General features: G+C 33.3%; 1 protein-coding gene across 9 annotated transcripts in view; it reads right to left on the bottom strand.

The window, feature by feature from the left end:
- The window catches only part of LOC106867555 (sister chromatid cohesion protein PDS5 homolog B), a 58266-nt gene that overhangs the window by 2647 nt on the left and 35185 nt on the right, over positions 1-20434 (bottom strand). For 2 of the 9 annotated variants that reach the window (XM_089361808.1, XM_089361809.1), the window contains exons 19-32: positions 20095-20164; positions 19616-19742; positions 18697-18852; positions 17682-17750; positions 17020-17156; positions 15788-15911; positions 15422-15626; positions 14212-14326; positions 13941-14073; positions 13147-13269; positions 12093-12149; positions 11780-11961; positions 9958-10419; positions 8775-8892 (exon numbers count right to left, since the gene is read on the bottom strand). In XM_089361808.1, coding sequence (XP_089217934.1) covers positions 8775-8892; positions 9958-10419; positions 11780-11961; positions 12093-12149; positions 13147-13269; positions 13941-14073; positions 14212-14326; positions 15422-15626; positions 15788-15911; positions 17020-17156; positions 17682-17750; positions 18697-18852; positions 19616-19742; positions 20095-20164 — 2078 coding nt within the window. Of the gene's footprint in view, positions 1-2527; positions 2596-3770; positions 4719-6537; positions 6592-8774; positions 8893-9957; positions 10420-11779; positions 11962-12092; positions 12150-13146; positions 13270-13940; positions 14074-14211; positions 14327-15421; positions 15627-15787; positions 15912-17019; positions 17157-17681; positions 17751-18696; positions 18853-19615; positions 19743-20094; positions 20165-20434 lie in introns of those variants that run through there. The other 7 variants (XM_089361810.1, XM_089361811.1, XR_016244042.1 and 4 more) reach the window with 6 other exon arrangements.

The raw sequence follows: 20434 nt of genomic DNA, 5'->3' as shown, positions 1-20434 counted from the left end.
AAAATATAAAATAAACAGAAAACTTAGGTGACGACACAGGAGATGCAGAGAAAAAAGAATTATGTATAAGAAATTAATGAAACAAAAAAAAAAAGATACAAAAAGAGCTATAATTTTGGGATCTTTTATTAAACATCGATCAATTGGTGGATTGCAAATAACTCATTCTTTAAATGCTTTATGCCCTTCCCTTCATATATATTATCCTTTTATAATATTTTATAATACTGACCAATCATAACAGCATCTACAGTTGTTACTAATAACAATTAGCTTGCAATTTATAAACTACATTTGTAATTAAAACGAGGCTAAGATATTTTTTTCCTCCACTCCTCACAACACCACTAAAAACAATTTGTTCCAAAGATCGGGTTCAAAACTTTAGGACAATACAAACATTAATATTTCTGATATTGGTGAGAATAATGCAGAAGATATTTGTATGAATAATGGAACACGAGCTTTCAGGAACAACACAAATATTAGACATACCAGAGGTATTTTTTTAAATGTACTTTTTCTTTTTGTATTTATACAAAATTATATTTAACATGAAAATAATCATGGCAGAAGATATTTGGAAGATCACTTCAATAGAAAATGTGCTTCAACTGAAGAAGAAATGAAAGCCTTTCTAAGACTGTACGATTGTAAAGGAATAACTCTTGTGCCATCATGATCTATATTGGAATGCAAATTCATTGTAACATGTACCTCACTTAACCCTTTAGCGTTCATATTACTCTGCCAAAGGTAATGCTTATTTATTCACACTGCTTTGAATTGATCAGGCTTCACCTTGAAACTTAAGAGATTTCCATGATGTAACTGTTTATCTTTAGAATGACATTGTAGGGTAGGTGTGAAAGGCTGAATGTGGCTGGTTTCAACATAAAACAGGTACAATATTCAGGCTGGATATGGCCAGTTTCATTATACTCAAGATTTTAAGAGTGTTTTGTAAAATACACATGTTTATTAAGGCTGATCTCTATTAAGTGAAATATCTCAAGATATCGTTCATGCTTAGAGAAGTTTATTCATATTAATACTTTGGTCCTTGACAAGTTGATACTAAAAAGAGCTAAAAAGTTAATGATGCAACTACTATGATTTTAAAATTGTTACAAAGGAACCTTCAGCATGCAGTGTAATTATATTTGCTTGGATACTAACATCTGATTGTGTCAGATTAGTAATAAATACGACAATTTTACTCACAATACTAAATTCATCAAAAGACGAGGAAGGAAGAACACACTGGTTTCTAATTTTGGCACAAGGCCAGCAAGTGCGTGGGAGGGGGATAAGTCAATTACACCGACCCCAGTGTTTAACAAGTACTTATACTATTAACCCCAAAAGGATGAAAGGCAAAATTTGAACTCAGAACATAAAGATGGACAAGATATCACCAATCATTTCACCCAGCATGCTAACAATTCTGCCAGCTCACCCCACTACACATTGCCAGAACAATAAAAGACAAAATTAAAAATCTGAGAAACGAAACAGTAATTTTGTAATTCAAATACTGGTTTAGATCCTGTGCAAGGCATTATGATTTAAAAATTAGGAAAATTCTTAGCACTGGTGAAATCATTTTCAAACATCCTGATGGAACATAATCATCACCATCATCATTTAACATCTGTTTTCCATGCTGGCATGGGTTGGATAGATTGGCAGGAGATGTTAAGGCCAGGGGCTACATCAGATTTCAATTGTCTGTTCTGGCAAGGTTTCTACAGCTGGATGTCCTTTCTAATGCCAACCATTCTACAGAGAGTACTGGGTGCTTTTTACAGGTATTAAATATTAAATTATTTGTAAACATAATTATGGCAGATAGTGAATTCTGATGCTGTAGAAAGATTAAAAAAAAAAAAAAAGAGAGAGCGAGAGTATTTTAAAAACCAAAATAGATCAGTCCACATCAGAAAGACAGTGTTTATGTGTTGGCCAAAACAAATCCCCAAAAAAAGACAATGGATTACTAACCCATTAAGCAAGAGAGGATTTAGGAAAGGACAGACAGCATTACTATTTTAAATATTTATTTTCCTTTGACAACTGACCAGGCAGGGTTATCACACAGCATTAAATCTTTGGAGGAATAGCAAACTACACTCTTACAATTTACCTCACACCACCTCCTACCCCACCCAACATTTCCTCTCTATTTGCACCTCATGTCCTGTCTCTCTTGTGCACAAACCACACTGAACTCACTAGTAAGGAAAGGGCACCGCCTTTCTTTCTCGGTTTAAATAAAATGATAAAACATTTACTTGCCAAATGGTTAAACTATATTGACATTATAGGTGAAAAGAAACATGTCCAGCAGCTGCGGTTTGTTAAGATAATCACTGCACATACAAATCAACAATAAAATAATTGATGATCATGAACATACATAATTTCATGCTTTCTAATGAGAAAATCTTAAAACTACATGCAACATAACCAAGCTTTAGTAAATAAAAACTGATCAACGATAAGTTACAGAAAAATATATATTTACCATCCATGCAAATATTAACTTAGAAATTATACACTTTTAAGCAATATTTGACCTTTTCAAGATCAACTCTACAGAAAAAAAAAAAAAAAAAAAAAAAATTCAACAACTAACTACATTTCTTGAAATATTTTAAAATCTATGAAATTCAGCCATAATTTTTTTTTTATATTTGTGCATACATTCAGACAATAAAAATTATAAAGAACCAAATGGAAAATATATCATTTATAATCTTCTGCTAGACATTTAACAATGTGTTCTCAAGAGCATAAATCTTATACAGAACAGAATAGTTTTATGTTCAATAGTAAATGCTGCAGTTTTATGGGTATAGTAAGCAATATGATTTTACTACAATTCACACAAAATACCTAAATTTGAAGAAAAATCCAACCCTCGATTTTGCATAAAAAGTAACTGTGTCAACTAAATAAAAATATGCAAAACGTTTTTTTCATTTAACAGGAAATCTACACCAGAGAAATTATGATTATATACACTCATCGAAAATGTATAGTAAGGTATATTTAATGATAAACTGTACAAATTTTAACCATCCCCCTTGTGTACAATCCAACACGCACAATCAAATATAAACAAATGTGTTCCTTGTTATCTTTCTGTGGTCAGAAAGCTAAAAAGGAAAGGGGTGTGACGGGGTTTTTGACTAATGAGAGTTTCCAGAGACCAATCACACACTAAACCTGCACATATACAGTAACAATTAACTATGTTGCCAATAAAATCACTATTATGCAAATGAGATTAACTTATTTAATGAAGTTGTAATATGACTATAAATTGTGTACAAACTCTCCCTCCCAAATGGCCAGTTGAACAGGTGTTTGGTTTTTCATGTAGTCAGACCAACCCTTTAATTATAAAGATATAAGATAAAAAAAAACCCATTTATTTACCATTTGTCTATGTGTATCACACATTATGGAGATAAGCCAAAATTTGTTTTGCTTAATTATTAGATGTACATCACTACACATTTCAAATATAAATCTCAACTGTTTAGGGCATGATACACACACACACACAGATATATTTACATATATACAGACACGTACATACATATGTACATATACACCGAGATTCTATCTCATAAACACTAATTCTGAAATAACTTGTGTTATGAAATTAAAAAGTTAACAAGGTGCAAATGAACAATTTCTGGATATAAAACAAGGAAACAGAATAACACATTAAGTTAGAGAAGAAAAAAAGAAAAAAGGTATTTCATGACAAAAATAGACTTTCATTTATAGTAACTGAAAAGATATTCATATATGGTCAGAATCATTACAATGACATGGAGTAAAATAGAACTGTTGTTACAAGGAAAATACTGACTAAAGAAACCAGTTCCAGATTATTTTAGTTTTGTAATAATGTGTTTGGTATATATAATAATAATAATAATAATAAACAAAAACAAAGAAACATCCAAAAGGACAAAGCTGATGATAAATATAAGCAAATAAAAATTCACAAACTTGATGTAGCTTTGACTATTAAAAGCAAAGTTGAAAACAAAAAAAAAAAAACAAAAATGATGACGAGTAAGAGACATAACAATGACAGGTTTGCTCTCTAATACTGGGCAAACTATTACACGCATGACAATATGGAGAGCTAGAGTTGTCTTGATGAAATTATTATTATGATACACGCAATATGTCCAATTTAGATGGTTTTAAAATAGTTAAACGCCTTATATATGTTTTATGCGCATGTGTGTATTTATATATATTTATAAATCAGAGTTCGAGATTCTATGACTATGTGGGCACTTTGTTTTTATGAACGAACTTCCAAAAATGAGGAAGGACATCTTTCAAGTTATTATAATTAGACAAAAACAGGTGGAGGTATTTCGTATCAATATGGATGGTTTATCTGAGAATATTTGTATCTTATTTGGCTATAATGCTTGTGTTGATTGTTTAAAGCAGAATATGTATGCAACATTTCTCATCGAATTAAATAACCACCATATCAAGTGTTGTATAACAATGGACCACGGAGTTTCCACACAACTAGATTTCCTGATTTGTGCAGTCTGGTTACTCGAGTCTGTCATACGATGACAAATAAACTTTAATTGAACGTTGATTTCTGTTTAGGAGTGGGTGGGTGTAGTTGATTGGATTGTAGCCAGGATATTATTGATATGTTATCAATCCTAGTGAAAGAAAAGTAAAACTGGTATTAGTAGATTTAAACTGAATAGAGATGAAAGTAAATAGCAGAAAGTAAATAGTAAAGTGCATCTACTATTTCTTACAACTTTGTAACATTCAATTGAAATGAATTTGAGTAAGCACTAAATTCTAACTAAATAATTTTAATAGATATTTAAATTAGGTTGCTCATTTCCACATGCTCACATAGTTTAGAAATTTTGCAAAGGTGGATATATTGATGTGTTCTTGGAACATAATTTTATCATTGCATGCTATTTTCAACACCAATCACCCTCAAAGAACTGTTAATTTATTTGATGCTATACAGACTGAGTAAGCAAAGCATTTTGGCCAAATACAAAAATGAGGTTAATTTACTAAGTATTATGTGATAACTAAACTGCAGTTATTTGTTTTTTTAGTTTCGTTTTCATGTCTGTCAGTTTAATGAAGTATATGTTTGTAGTGCAGCATTTGAGCAAAGCCAGGTGGACTAAGATATACTTGGCTTCCAGATGCACAATAATCAGCCTCTGAATCACTGTTAGGCTGCACAAAATGAAAGCACTTTTGACGACAGTCTTGCTTATTCATGGCCAACACAGGGCTAAAACAACAGCAACATTAGCGAGGATCTCTCCTGGCAAATGCATGTCCTTAACAAAGCAAAAACTGCCTCACAACTGACCTTCTCCCTCAGGACTAAAACATGTTGGTCAGATGTCCAACATCATTGATAAACAAGAATACAAGAAACTTAAGATGGAAGTATGGACTAGTAGTACAAATTAAGCATCTTTTTATTTTGGTGCTGTTGTTATGATGCTCCAGTATGATAAGAACAACATAATGGTTCCAACAAAGTAATAATAACAGAGTAAACCTTCACATATATAACTAAATGCAGAATCTGCAATTCTTCGGTTTCTTTGGCATATGAGAAGTTTGCATAAAAGATAATGTGTTTGTGGCAGCAGTTTAAATGGTGTTGGGTCAATTTATATTAGAGTGAAGAATTGGTGAGATGTTATTTGATAAGTAGGAGTGGAGAGAGGGGGGAGGTAAGGATTAGTGGCTCTCAATTGCACTTCCCCTTATTAATCAGAAAGAAGAATATGTATTAATAAAGCCCTTTGCCAATGGAAGTTCAAGAAGGCCAAATTTGTGCAATGTATCCAACTGTTACAATGTCAGCAAGGCACTGATGTAAATATGGGACGCAGTACAAGCAAGGAACAGGGAGTGCACTTTCCTCTATGAGAAAACAAAGAACACTGATTGAAGATAAAGAACAGAAAATAAAGAACATCAAACTAGAGTCTAATTGAATTGAAAACAATTCAATGTAGATTTAAAAATTAATTTCTAATCATCCTTTCACAAACTTCATAGAGCAATATAAACTACGTAACAATTTAGTATGCATGAAAGAAGAAGAAAAAAAAGGAAATACAAGTGTCAATAATATAATTTAGGACTATAACCTTAAAAAAAAAAATCGGGGAGAAGAGAGAGCCAATATAGAAGTTCATAATTTGTTGGGATGTTTTTGTTTTACAAATATACAAAACTTTTTACAATAATAACAATTATAAGAGAATGCACTTTATTTTCTGTTCAACGTAAAATGGATATTTGCCATACGAAGTTTGCCAGCACATGCAGTAACCAAAGAGTGAAAAGGTCTATCATAGTAGTTTGTTTTCTTGTAGCTACATACAATAGAAAACCTTTTCTAGGCCAGCTTGCACAATTTAAAAGCTCGCCCTAAAAATTTATAAGACAACACAAAAGTATTATACAAAGTATGGTCTTTACCAATCAGGATTCCCAAGGATTATCCATGAAAGAGAGTTTCAAAGCTCTCTAGGGCTAAAAGAAAGGATTTAAAATTCAGAACCACAGAGTAGATTACAATGCTTATTCATATGTATATATAAATATTTATTCAAGAACAATATTCAGAACAGCTTTTAACACAAGCTACCTACTATATAATCATTCCCTTTTCCCCACCTACTCCAAAACTCTAAATCAACCTCAATAATAGAAAAAAGGTGAGCTTTAATGACTTTACATTATTTGCCTATTGAAGACAAGAGATTCTTTATCATGTAAATCAAGTTAAGAAAGAAAAAAAAAAAACAAAAAAAAAACAGTTCAATCTTCGGTGAAATATCAGAAGGAAAAATGTAGAAAAGACAAAATTTAAAATATACAAGAATTTGGGGAAACCACCAGTGTTAAATTTAACTCATCTACAACAATTAAATACACAAGTAATCACATACAACAGACTTTAGTATGTATAGAAAATACAGGAGCTTTTTAATGGTTGTATTCATTATCATTTTCAAATATTAGATTATAAATCTTCATTGCAAGCAATATATTACAGAAATATTAAAGATGATTGTGTAACATAAAATATGAGAGTATTTGTATATTCTAGAAATGGAATATCTAGCTATAAGGACAATTAATTGAACACAGATCTCAGCAAAATCCACATAAATAACAGTGAAAAACAGGAAATGGTAGCATCTGAAATCTCACTGCACCACTAACATCAGGTTCACTTATATTTTTTGCAATTAAGAATCTGATTCTTGTCTAATGTAACAAGTCAGTATTTTGAAAATCCATATATTTATTAATATCTTGTTGGCCTGCTCGCCCTGCCAATAGGGTGGCATCATTGGAAAGCTAAAAAAATGCAAAATGCATTGTGACCAGCGATGTATAACAACATCCGTTAGTCTGGTTGATACCATGATATTGTAGGAAATAATTTCTTGTAGCTAGATACTTCTTAATGCAATCATAAAAAAGTTTTTGTTCTTCATAGCTGAAGATTGGAAGGAAATTTATACAGCTCAGACACAACACAAATCATTGCATCAAAAGCGTAAACCATTATTTCATAGATAGGCTGACACCCAAATAAACACTGCTTGAGATAATACTATGAACAACCATCACACAGTTTCTCAATTTTTGTTTTTCTCTTAACAACTTTCCCATGCATGTGTTGCAGTGAAGATAGTAATAAAGTCTAATATTCCTTTCTACTCTGGACACAAGACTTGAAATCTTGGGGAATGGGGACAGTCGATTACATCAACCTCAGTGCTCAACGGGTCCTTATTTTATTACTCCTAAAGGGATGAAAGGCAAAAGTGACCGCAGTGGAATTTGAACTCAGAACATAAAGACAGGCGAAATGCTGCTTAGCATTTTGCCTGGTGGGCCAATGATTCTGCCAGTTGGTCACCTTAATAGAGTCTAATATTAAAAACTATTTTTAATGACATTAGACATTATAAGCACATTCCAGAACATTTGCAATTCTAGGCAATCTATATGTAATTGGTAAGAGTTGCTCAAGACGCAACAAGATATTATATGGTTCAAGTCCCACCAAGAGGCCTGTTTCTCTCTTCTGTCTCAAAATCAAGCTTATAATGTGTAATAAGTGTTGAATGGAAATTTTATCAAGTAATTCATCATTTTATTACTTCATCTGCATATAAATATCGAGTTAGTGGCTAGTCTGGAACATTTAGAGAAACAAAAAATTGAAAGAGCTCTTTAAAATATAAAAGAACCAATATTGAAAAGAACAAATAACTAGTTATTGAAATGCTGTCAAAATCTGATAAATCCCAAAACCAAAAGAAAGCACAACAGAAACGTAGCTAAAAATAGTACCTTTTTGAACAGTTGTTCTATTCTGCCAAACTGATGTGAAAGCAACATTGCTAATTAATTAGTATCAAGACACAGAATTATATGGTGCCTTTTGAACACAATAAAAGCTTGAACAATTAATGAACTTCATTAAAAAATTAGGTGAAAAATTAATTATCACCAATATGTAGATAATATAAGCCAACATATCATACATGAGAACATAATTTCATAACAAACCAATGAAAAAAAAAAATCTGTTAAGTTTCCATGCTGGAGCACCTTTAAAGGCGGTGCTCCAGCATGACCACAGTCAAAAGACTGAAACAAGTAAAAGAGTAATAATAAATCAAACAATCACTTACATTAATTTCAGCTTCTTCCACCTCCTTTTCTTTGCTTGCTGATTGGATGGATGAAGTTGATTCAGCAGAAGTTTCTTCCTTCTCACTACCATTACTCACACTACTACTTGGTTTTTTACTACACCGGTAAACAAAACAAAAAAAAAAAAACACCATTTTGAAAATTCCATATAATTTACCATACTACTATTACTGTTATTACTATCACAATGTATCTTTCCACTAATGACCCCGCAGTTCATTGAAGTACCAAGTGCACTTGTGGAATGACAATCTTCCAGTCGCTGCACATATTAGAAAACTCAACAGACCTCCACTGTCAGCATCTAATTGAATACACCCATATTTTTGTACAAATACATTAACAAAATACACTGAGTTTTTACCATTCCCATATAACTGAGCACCCGTTATACCATATGTAAACTATTTTAATTCTATTTTTCATGCCAACTTGAAAGAGGTGCTATTTACATGGAGCTAAACCAATTATATTTTACAGAAAGTTTCCCTTTTAGCTGCTAATTGTTCAACTGTCAAATTGAAATGGAAGTTGTAAGTCATATTTAAATCATTATAGATCTTTATTATTTGATTTTTATCTTCACAATAATAAATTTCCTAAACACAAAGGGACACACACACACACTCCATTCGCTCTTGTGGTATGGGCACGTGTTGAGGAGGATGAGGAGCATGTTCAGAAGAGGGTGCTAGAAATTGAGGTAAATGGACAACGAAAGCGAGGTAGACCAAGGAAAATGTGGAGGGGACAGGTGGAGGAGGAGATTGGGAGGATGTCAAAACAGGGCAAAATGGTGAGATGGTGTGAGGATGGTTGCTATGGCATTGAGGTACATCTGGCCACCCCCATTAACGGGAACAAAACCTGAATTTAAAATAATGGATGGATGGATGGATGATATACACAAACAGGCTTCTTTAAGTTTTCTGCCAGCCAAATTCACTTACAAGACATTGGTCAGCACAGGGTGACCAATATCTTGCAAGATACTTGCCCAAGGTGCTGTGCGAAGGGACTGAACCCCAAACCCCATGGCTACAAAATAAGCTTCTTAACCACACAGCCCTGCCTGTGCACATAATTGCATAATTCTTAAAAACAATCTCAAAAATACTTTCGTATAATGACACAGATGATGATGGTGACAAAGTGTCCTACCGAGATTCTTTTTCAGTTGCTGCTCGCTTCTTTGCCGGAATATTTTCATCAGGAGACCCTGCAGTTCTTTTTCTTGTACTACTTTCAGCTTTGTTATTTGTTGGTGCACTGGACGATCGGTTTTGTGCAGCTCGGCGTGTTGTGCCTTTTGTAGAGCCATTCAAAATTTGTTTTGTAGGTGATAAAACTTTTAAAGGAGAATTTTTAGAAGTTTGTCGCTTGGGCGAACGAAAGTCTGTTATTTTTGCCTGCATACCTGTCGCCTTTTTAGATTTGGCTACAGCTTTTGTTAATTTTATGGGGGTTTTGTTTTTCTTTCCAGCTTGAAGTGTAGCTTTTTTCACCAAAGCACCCTTTTTTTTGACAGCAGCAGATGTCTGTCTCACAGCTCGGCTAGTTCGAGCCTTCTGCTCACTAGTTGATTCCTCACTCTTCATTTTCTTGTCACTTTGTGAAGACGTACTGGATGGTAGAGAGGAAAAGCGCATTATTGGAATTAAAAGAAACAAACTATTCAACAACTCACCAAAATCAACAGAGTAAGAACAATAAGATAATGAACAACAGCTTACAAAACATGATGTGACATTATGCATATATATACTCAACATGTTAACCACCACAGCCTGTTATTAGAGCTTACCCATGGCGCCACATATTTCTAAGTCACATTGCATACGGTTTAATTACAAGGAAATGTAATTTTTAAATGTTTTTTGCAATTTTACAATATTTCATAATTAAATTTTAATATTAAGCATTCACATTATCTAAAAATTCCTGAAACCTTGTCAAAGATACAGAATAAAATATTTTCTCAAATGTACCACCAGTGGTACATGGTGGCAGTTATAACGTGCCAAAATTGTTCATTTTTATATATTCATATGGAGTTTCCATCAACCCCCTTTTTTTAAAAATTGCATCACTATGACAGAAAAACTGTTATACTAAAAACAAAAAAGTTTGAACTTTTCCAACTGTACAAAACATTTTATGAATTAATGCTGCTTGGAAGTAATTAATTGCATTTTTATAAATTAAAGATTTTTTATTTAGTGATTTGATGAAACTAAAATAATCCTTTCAAGAGATATTGTATTAACAACTGAAATACTGTTGCACTATAATCAGGTAACTTTTGCAAGCCAAGAAAAACACATCTCTGACAACCAAGTCTAAGATATGTTATCCTCTTATAAAATTTTATTTTATTAATCTAGCTGTCATAGAAATTTCTGATACTAACTAATCAAGAATCATTATTACTAAATTTTGGCATGCAATTTCAGAGTATATAATTAATTTTTCCCTTGCTCATTGCGAAAAATCACCCACATGCTTACACCATTTAGAAATTTGAAAGTTTTCTAAGGATATTAAAAATACTATGAAAATGTTTTAATTTTCCTATAGATGATATACAATAACGAAAATTAAATTTATTTAAACAAATGGAACAATCAATACCATCATGTTTTTAAAAATCATTCAGAAATTAAATGTAAGACAGAATTTTTTTTTTTTTTTTTAGTAGCACGTGCCAAGTTATATATACATTTTTTTTTTTTTTTTTAAATCAATACAACATGGCAAATTTATTGTAAGATTTTTTTTTACTATTAAGAGTTTAATTTGACTGAAATAATTATCATTCAGTAATTGAGGTCAGGGCTTAGAGAGTTTTAAGTATTGATAATAAAGATTGAATGTAGAGATTTCAATTATAGTTTTATAATAATTTATTATAATCTGTAAAACAGATTTATTATCAGTGGCTAGTAAAGAAAATAAGGTGTTTTTTTTTATAAAGAATATCTACCTTTCTTTTGCTTCATTTTCTTTTTCTTTCTTTTTCTTTGATTCTCGAGGGCATGTAGGGTTAGGATTTACAACAGGTTTAGGGGAGGTCACAATAATTTCTGTTGTGGTGAACGGCACAGATGGTTTAGCAGTTACAGCTTTCTCAGATGTATTCATTAGAGTTGTTGGGGCAACTTTTTTCTAAGAAAGATAGGAAAAAAAATCTTAAAACACCATGTCAGAGAAAAATGAAAAGCATATTCCCACATTGCAATAATATTTGAAAACTGAATAACTGTCAGCAAAAATAATTTATGGATCTTTAATCTTACCTTTCCTGTATCAAAGATGAAGTCCTTTGGGAGGTATAACTTGGTATTGCTATAACTCTGTAGGAAAGATTTAAAAGATGACTTTAGAATCAAATAGATGAAACACAAAACAAAATAAAAAAGAATCATAATTCTACTGGTGTTATTTTGGTTTATAATATACTGCTTATACATCATTCTAGGAAAAGTGGCCGAGTTCCTTTCACGCATCGGACCTCACGGAGGCAAAGTGGTTGAGTTCCTTTTAAGTGTTGGGCCCCACAGAGGTGAAGTAGCTGAGTTCCTTTCGAGTGTTGGGCCTCATGGAGGCAATGACCAAGACCTTTGACATTATGTCGTGCTTGAAAAGAAGGCCCATCAAGCCGAGCAAAATCGCAGTTGTGGCAGATACTGGTGTCGTGCCAGTGGCACATAAAAGCACTCATTACACTCTCAGAGTGGTTGGCATGAGGAAGGGCATCCAGCCGTAGAAAACCATCAATGCATTTTGACTGCATTTGGTAGACAGAAACTGTACAAAAGCCCATTATGTGTGTGTCCATCACCACTTGATATCCAGTGTTGGTTTATTTATGGTCTCATGAAAGAAATTCGTAGAATAAGTACCAGGCTTAAAAATAATTGAGATTAATCTATTTGACTAAAACCCTTCATGGCAGTGCCCCAGCATGGCCAGTCTAACAACTGAAACAAGCAAAAGATTAAATATGAAAGAGTGCTTGCACAACATAAAGCTGTATTCAGCCTCCATCTTTTCTACAAGTCACTGCTCGACCATACTTTTAAGATTCCATCACTTCTGTCCGTGTGTGTGTGTGTGTGTGTAGGGTGGGGTGGGGGTGGGGGGGCGAAACAAGTATTTAGTGCCATAAAAGCATGGAAGACAAACTGTGAAGTTGTCTAAAGAGAGAGAGAGAGAGAGGAAGAGAGAAAAAAAAAGTGGTTTAGTTTTAATATTTTCAATAATAATAGTGAAATAAAAGTAAGACTGAAGAGCTCTCCAAGAAGAGAAGAGGTAACCAACCTCACAGCGTAACATTATTATAAGACTTACATGATCTGGTTTGGTGAACAGCTTTATTGGAAGAACAGGCTCCATAACCGTATCTTTCAGGACAACATTCGATACCTTTGTCATCATCAATCCCAAAGCAATGTCACAAACAGCATATAATTTCTTAGAAAATAAAAAAATAAAAATAAAAAACAATTAAAAAAATTTTTTTTTACTTCAACCAAACAATTTTTTTGTACAACATAACTCTCATAAGCTAAGTAATTCACAATGCTGAGAAAGTAGATTTAATAGTATTTCAACAAAGAACACACACACAAACATATTTAGCATTTAAATTATTCTGTCAAATGTAATGCTTATTTATTCACATTGTTTTGAATTTACCATGAATTCTCTAGTAGCTTCAAGTGTTTGATGATGTGGTAGTTTATTTTTTAAATGACATTGTAGAGCAGGTGTGAGAGGCCAGATTTGGCCAATTTAAACATAAAGCAGGTAGAATATTTTGGCCAGATACAGCCATGCTTGAGGGCTAAAGAGGCAATCTGACTCAAGTTGCAATACCTTCTATCTTCATAGGTGTAACTTATTATCTCTCAACTTATCTTCTCACACACACATACACACACCTGAAGAGGAGTTTCTTCATAACGAGTTTCGCATTTTAACTATAACATTACATAATATATTCACAATAATTAATCCTGTACAACATACTTTTGCTACTGATCTCATATGTTGATGTGAACTAGGAGAGAGCATGCATATTTGTTTTCCATTAGTCTACATAAGAGAGGCAACTGTCTGTAACTGTCCTAATGTGATCATACCTTATTCATTTCTTCATCCTCTGGGCCCTGTGCATCTTTAGTCTGTTTAATATCTTCAATCATCCGTCTGAAGAATGCATAGTTATAGTCTTCACTCCGGCTCATCAAGGGATCCATCACAAACCAAAGACATCTAAAAAAATAAACAATGATACATTTTCAGAGACTCAAGATTAGAATTTAAAGATTTTTATAGTTAAAATCGAATTTTTAAAAATTCACAATTTATAATTAAAAAAGAAAAAAAAAAAAAAATGTTAATTATACTAACTCTTTAATGATGTTCAAAGCTTGCATGTGATCATGTGATTTGAGGTCAGGGTCATGAGCCAACAAGTGAATTGTATAGGGCAGCATATAATCTGGGAGTAAGGAAAAGATTTTAGCTGGAAAAAAGACAAAAATTCTAAATAAGATGGAGTTTATTTTATTTTTTTTACTATATCTGTACGTGATGCTTTTATGTGTGTGTGTATGTTATTAAGCATTCCTTTTTCTATAATATTATGGATGTTATATACTTCTGAAAATTTGGATCTTATTACAAAAGTAAATATTTTATAAATGAATAAATTTCCAAGAAAAGGAATAGAATTTTTTTAAATATATATATTTCAGAGAAAAAACTCACAGAACCAGAAATATTAGTTTGAGCGTTTTATCATTTCTCCTTATGATTTTCTGGAATGCTTACAGTGAATAAGTCCGATCAATTGAGGCTAATGAGAAGTGACCAGCAAAATGGTCAGTTGTGCTAGTGTTTGACAGACTGCTTTTGTGAATTAAACTTACAATGGATGAGTTTCGTCTGATTGAGTGATGAGCAGTGAGGGAGAGAACACATTTAGAATATATTCAAGATGACTTACAGTATGGTACGGATATGGAGTAATTTTGATCAGAAGTGAAGGCTACAGAAATGATCTGAGTAGTAATAATATATGAAAGTGTAAGAAAATACAGTTAGGGAACCAAGAGATTGGAGCGTGTGATGTATGTTATATACGTCTATAAGGTAGTGGCTTTCTAAGAGGAGGGGAGAGAGAGAGAGTCAACATTACAAGCAAACTTGAAAATTTTAGATATGCAAGGAGCTGTAGTGTACACTTTGGGATAAAATTCTAAATTCTTATTTCCAATGAATATGTTCATTCCATTAAATGTTTTACTTTTTCCAGTATTTTTAAAGTAGAGAATTAGTTACCAATTCCACTTTAGCAGCAAATTGTTATTTGATACAAATTATCAAATTTTCAGAAAGCAGAAAAAAAAAAATTATTAATTAGCTATGAAATTGAAAATGTAAGTGTACTATTTATTTAATGCAATTAGTGAAGCTTTTTCCTTAAACAAATTAAAACTACATCAATGATAATAAACTAATAATTTCTCAAATTTCAAATGGTTTCCTTCTAATTATATTTCTTACTTTAATGTGAAATGCTTAGAGTCAAAAAGCAAAGCTTGGTTATGTAACTTACAGCCTGCTGTTGCATGCTGTTTGAGATATTCTCTCCTTTTGCTAATATTTGCATAAAGGAACTGCTTCACCTGAGCTCGTCGTTCCTTGACAGGATCATTAGCTGCCAAAGAGAAGATACTCATATATTCAAGAGGTAAGCGAAGACTTAGCAGTCCTTTGTTCAATTTCATAGCGAACCGGAGACGGACTTGATAACAGCTATCCTGAAAAAGACAAAAGGATACTATGTAACAAAACTAATACAAAATATAGAAAAGAATTAAGAGATTTGGTAGATGAGAACACTTAACATTTGTAAATGTAAGGGCTGCAGAACATTTTCAAGAACTGACATTTAATAAACCATAAAATAAAAACAACTTACATTAATAAGCAATGCTAATGCCTGGAACTGTTCTCTGGTAATAAGCTCTGCAAAGCAGGGTTCTTCTGCCAACTTTAACATACAACAGCCTGCTTGTAACCGGAGACGAGCTAATTCAGGTTTGCTTTAAATAAAATAATTTAACAAGTATAAGTGAGTCCATGCAGCTATGCATGTAATCCCACCACCACCTACCCTCCAACATCCAAGAGGGAATTATATTATCAGGAGATCACTCTCCGAGTTATATTGAATTGCACAACATGAAATATATTTCCGCATAAATACTTTGGTATTTCTTTTGTTTTGTACTAATCGTATAAAACTATTTATTATTATCATTGTTTCACATTCATTAACCACGTTTGGCATGGATAGGACATTTTTGAGGGCTACTCCCCATCTAGATGGGTCAGGGAATCTTATCTTGCACAGGTTTCATTTTGGCTTGGTTTTTATGGTTGGATGCCTTTCATAACATCAACCATTTTACAGGGTACACTAGGTATGGTTTTGTGACAATGTAACCATGGCCTCAACGAGACTTCACAATCCCCACATCTCTGCTCACACACCAGACTTTTTAGAGAGACAAGCATGAATGATAGTGATGTGTTATCAAGGTGGAGGCAGTAACTTAATACCTTGATGAACTGTTTCTCCACTACTTATTCTCCTACATGTCTCAGAGGCCCTACAAAGAGCATGGGTGCTGCTCTTCTTTCTGTGCTCAACCAAGCGAAAAAAATACAGGGAAGAACCAGTCAAGCTAAAAATGGTTGAGCAGGAGTCCAATAAATGAATCATCCAAACCAACAAGTCAGGTGAGAGAGAGTGAAGGATTAGATCTGATTTGAGTGGGAGAATTTAAAAGGCACACCAGTGATACACAATACTGGATTTAAGTTGGATCTAAGTATGGTGGTGGACATGTGAGAAAGAGAGCTTCCTACTCCTACATTGCAATAATGGATGTTATTACATTGGGAGGAACTTGAGAGTCTACTGCCTCCACATTTCTAATATTCACAATCATCTCACTAAAAAAAATTTTTTTTTTTATTATTAATTCAGAAAGTCAAGCAATAAAAGAAATAAACTACAATCAAATATAAGAGTTTCATTGTCATTTTTAGTAGGTTTTCATTTATCTGTTACTCAGTTTTGAACCATTTTAATCTCAACAATAAACATGACAAATGCATTAATGTAGCTTATGAAGAAATACTTACTTTATCTTTCCTCTCTCCATAAGATCACCCTCATGGATTATCACAGTATAAAGTAGCCGTAAAGTAGATGTTGCTGAATTTCCTGCATTATTCCGTAAGCCCAATAACCAGCGAACCAACATTTTCATAGCCAAAACCTGTCAACATTATATTCAAAATATTACTCTTTCTTCAAGACAGATGTTTAATACAAACAAGATTATTATCACAGGTGACCAATTATGGTTAAAAAGACCATGTTTAACCCTTTCGTTACCTTATTTATTTTGAGATGCTCTGTGTTTCTTTAACTAATTTTAAATATAACAAAGAATTTAGTAAAATAACTTAGTTATCATTAAGCTAGTGTTAGGAAAATAAATTGTGACTAAGGTTTGGTGGAAGATTTTTGGTGGAAGATTTTAATTCAATACTTATGAAAACAAGACATTTGTATTACAGAGCCAGAGTCAGTTTCAGCCAGGTTGGCATCGAAAGGGTTAAAAGGAAAAAAATGGCAATTAAAACAGGGTATTAATCTGAAGAAGGTTTCTAAAGTAGCCATATGCGGCATCCATTACAAAAAGCATATGACAGTTTATTAAAGCCTTAAAAATATTGTGAAAAAACTTTTAGTTGCCTAGTGTGTTCAAATTTGTTAATAAAGGGAGTGTTACACTCACTTTTGCTTGAGTTTCTTCAGAAATAGCATGATCTGCATACCAGCTATCATGAACATGTACACCTTGGGTCTGTCAAAAATAAATAATAATCATCATTAGTTCCAATTATAGTACAAGGCCAGCAATTTTAAGGAGACAAGTCAATTACATCAACCCCAATACTATGGCTGGCACTTTAGTTTATTAACCCCCTGCAAAAAGATGAAAAGCAAAATCAAGCTCAGTAGAATTTGAACTCAGAACATAAAAAGCAGTAAGAACTGTCACTAAGCATTTTGTCCAGCACAGTAATGATTCTGCCAGTTCCCCACCTTAATAATAATAATTTTTTCTACTACATGCACAGAGCTTGAAACTTTGGGAGAAGGGGCAAGTTGATTACAACGACCCTAGTGTTCGGCTGGTAGTCTTTTTATCGACCCCCAAAAATTTGAACTCAGAGCGCGAGGACGGACAAAATACCACTAAGCATTTTGCTTGCTACCTTCTTAATAAAATAATAATGACGATATGGCGTTATGTTGTGCTTGAGAAGACACGTCAAGCCAAGTGAAATTGTAGTCATGGCTGATGTTGGTATTACGTAATGAGCACTGTTGGAACATTGGGCCTCACGGAAGCAAAGTAGCCGAGTTCCGTTTGAGTGTTGGGCCTCAGAGAGGCAACGACCGAGACCTTTGGTATTATGTCGTGCTTGAAAAGAAGACCCATCAAACCAAGCAAAATCACAGTCGTGGCAGATACCGGTGTCACACAAATGGCATCCATGCTGGTGGCATGTAAAAGCATCCAATACACTCTCAGACTGGTTGGTGTTACGAAGAGCATCCAACTGCAGAAAACCATGCCAAATCAGACTGGAGTCTGGGGCAGCCTTCCAGCTTACCAGCCCTGGTCAAAGTATCCAACCCATGCCAGCATGGACAATGGACATTAGATGATAATGATTATTAAATATGAAAAAAAATTTTTTTTTTAAAGTTTTGCTTTATCAAAAGTCAACATGTCCACTTACTCGATCTTGCATCAATAAATCTTTAACAATTAACTTGGACACGACATTTTTCATTTCAGTACTAAATTCTCCCGGACATATTTGAGCAATATGTCCCATTGACACTATGGAAGTCAGGAAATTAGCAGACTCAGGATTCAAGGACTTCTTCACATGCTATAAAAATAGAAAATGAGGGGGAAAAAAAAAAGCAACACTAGCTTAGTTGTAAATTTAATATATGTCTGATCAAACACTATACATATGATTTCAAATAGAAATAAATTGTTCTCAACTTTCAACTACAATACATTTTTCTTAAATTTGAAATACAATCTGACATTCTAACTATAATCTGTTACAATTACATTTAAATCATAAACTAAAAGCACTTGTGTTGGCACCACGTAAATAAGCACTTACACCAGTGCCACGTAAAAGAGCACCTGTACCAACACTTTTTAAAAAGCACCCAGTACACTTTGTAAAGAGGCTGGTGTTAGGAAGGGCAACCAGCTATAAAAACCATGCCAAATCAGATGGCTGGAGCCTGGTGCAACCCTCTAGTTTGTTAGCTCTTGTCCAACTGTCCAATCCATGCCAGCATGGAAAACAGATACATGATGATGATGATGATGATGATAATAATGATGAATATTTAACCAGCTGGCTTTTCATTATAACAACCCTACAATAATCACTTTTAATTTATGTTTAGGAAACCTTACAATTTCACAATTCCTAAGCCAAAATCCTTAAGCCAGCATTCTGCGCTCTTTAAATTCAACAGGTATTTTGGATAAAAATGCAAATCACAGGCTTTGTATATATTTTCAAACATCTTTTCTACAAAAGCTGGATTAACTAAATACTATCAAACAATATCCAACTGAACTCTAAACACAAAAACAAAAAGGAGGGAGGTGCATTAAAAACTCACCTCAAACACCTGCTGTAAAATAGATTCCTTTTCATGTTTGTACACAATACTGATACATTTGATTGCATGCTTTGTTTGTCTGATATTTCCCATTTTGGCTGTAGTTTGAAGAACTGGCAACAGGCTTCTGTTAAATAAATAAAAAAGCAAAGCATAAAATCTAGTTCAATATAAAATTTATAGAATAAAAAAAATACAATAAAGGAAATTTTGGTTTCATATTTTGGCACAAGGTCAGCAATTTTGGGTAAGTCGATTACATTGACCCCAGTGCTCAGCTGGTACTTATTTTATTAACCCCAAAAGGGACAAAAGGCAGAGTAGACCTTGGAAGAATTTGAACTAAGCATGTAAAAACAGACGAAATGCTGTTAAGCATTTTGCCTGGCGTGTCAACAATTCTGCCAGCTCACTGCCTTGATGACAATAAAGAAAATATTAATCTCACAAAAAATATTTATCAATGTTTTGATACTTACGAATATATATTTGGACAGTCTTTTTTCAAATTGGAACCAGTGTTCACAAATATTTGAAGAGTTAAATCAGCTGAAATAAAAAAAGATGCAGAATGTAAGAGTGGTTATTGTTATTTGTTACACTGAGGTTCTACCTCCTGTTCCCATCCTATAGCTAATTTGAATTACATCAACCATCCATCCACCCATTCATACCATCATCATCATTTAACGTCTGCTTTCCATGCTGGCATGGGTTGGACGGTTTGACTGAAGATTGGCGAGCCAGAGGCTGCACCAGGCTCAATCTGATCTGGCAAAGTTTCTACAGCTGGATGCCCTTCCTAACGCCAACCACTCC

The sequence above is a fragment of the Octopus bimaculoides genome, chromosome 13 (assembly GCF_046866305.1).
Source record: "Octopus bimaculoides isolate indiv1 chromosome 13, ASM4686630v1, whole genome shotgun sequence".
Taxonomy (NCBI): domain Eukaryota; kingdom Metazoa; phylum Mollusca; class Cephalopoda; order Octopoda; family Octopodidae; genus Octopus; species Octopus bimaculoides.
This window is presented reverse-complemented; position numbering and strand designations above follow the sequence as displayed.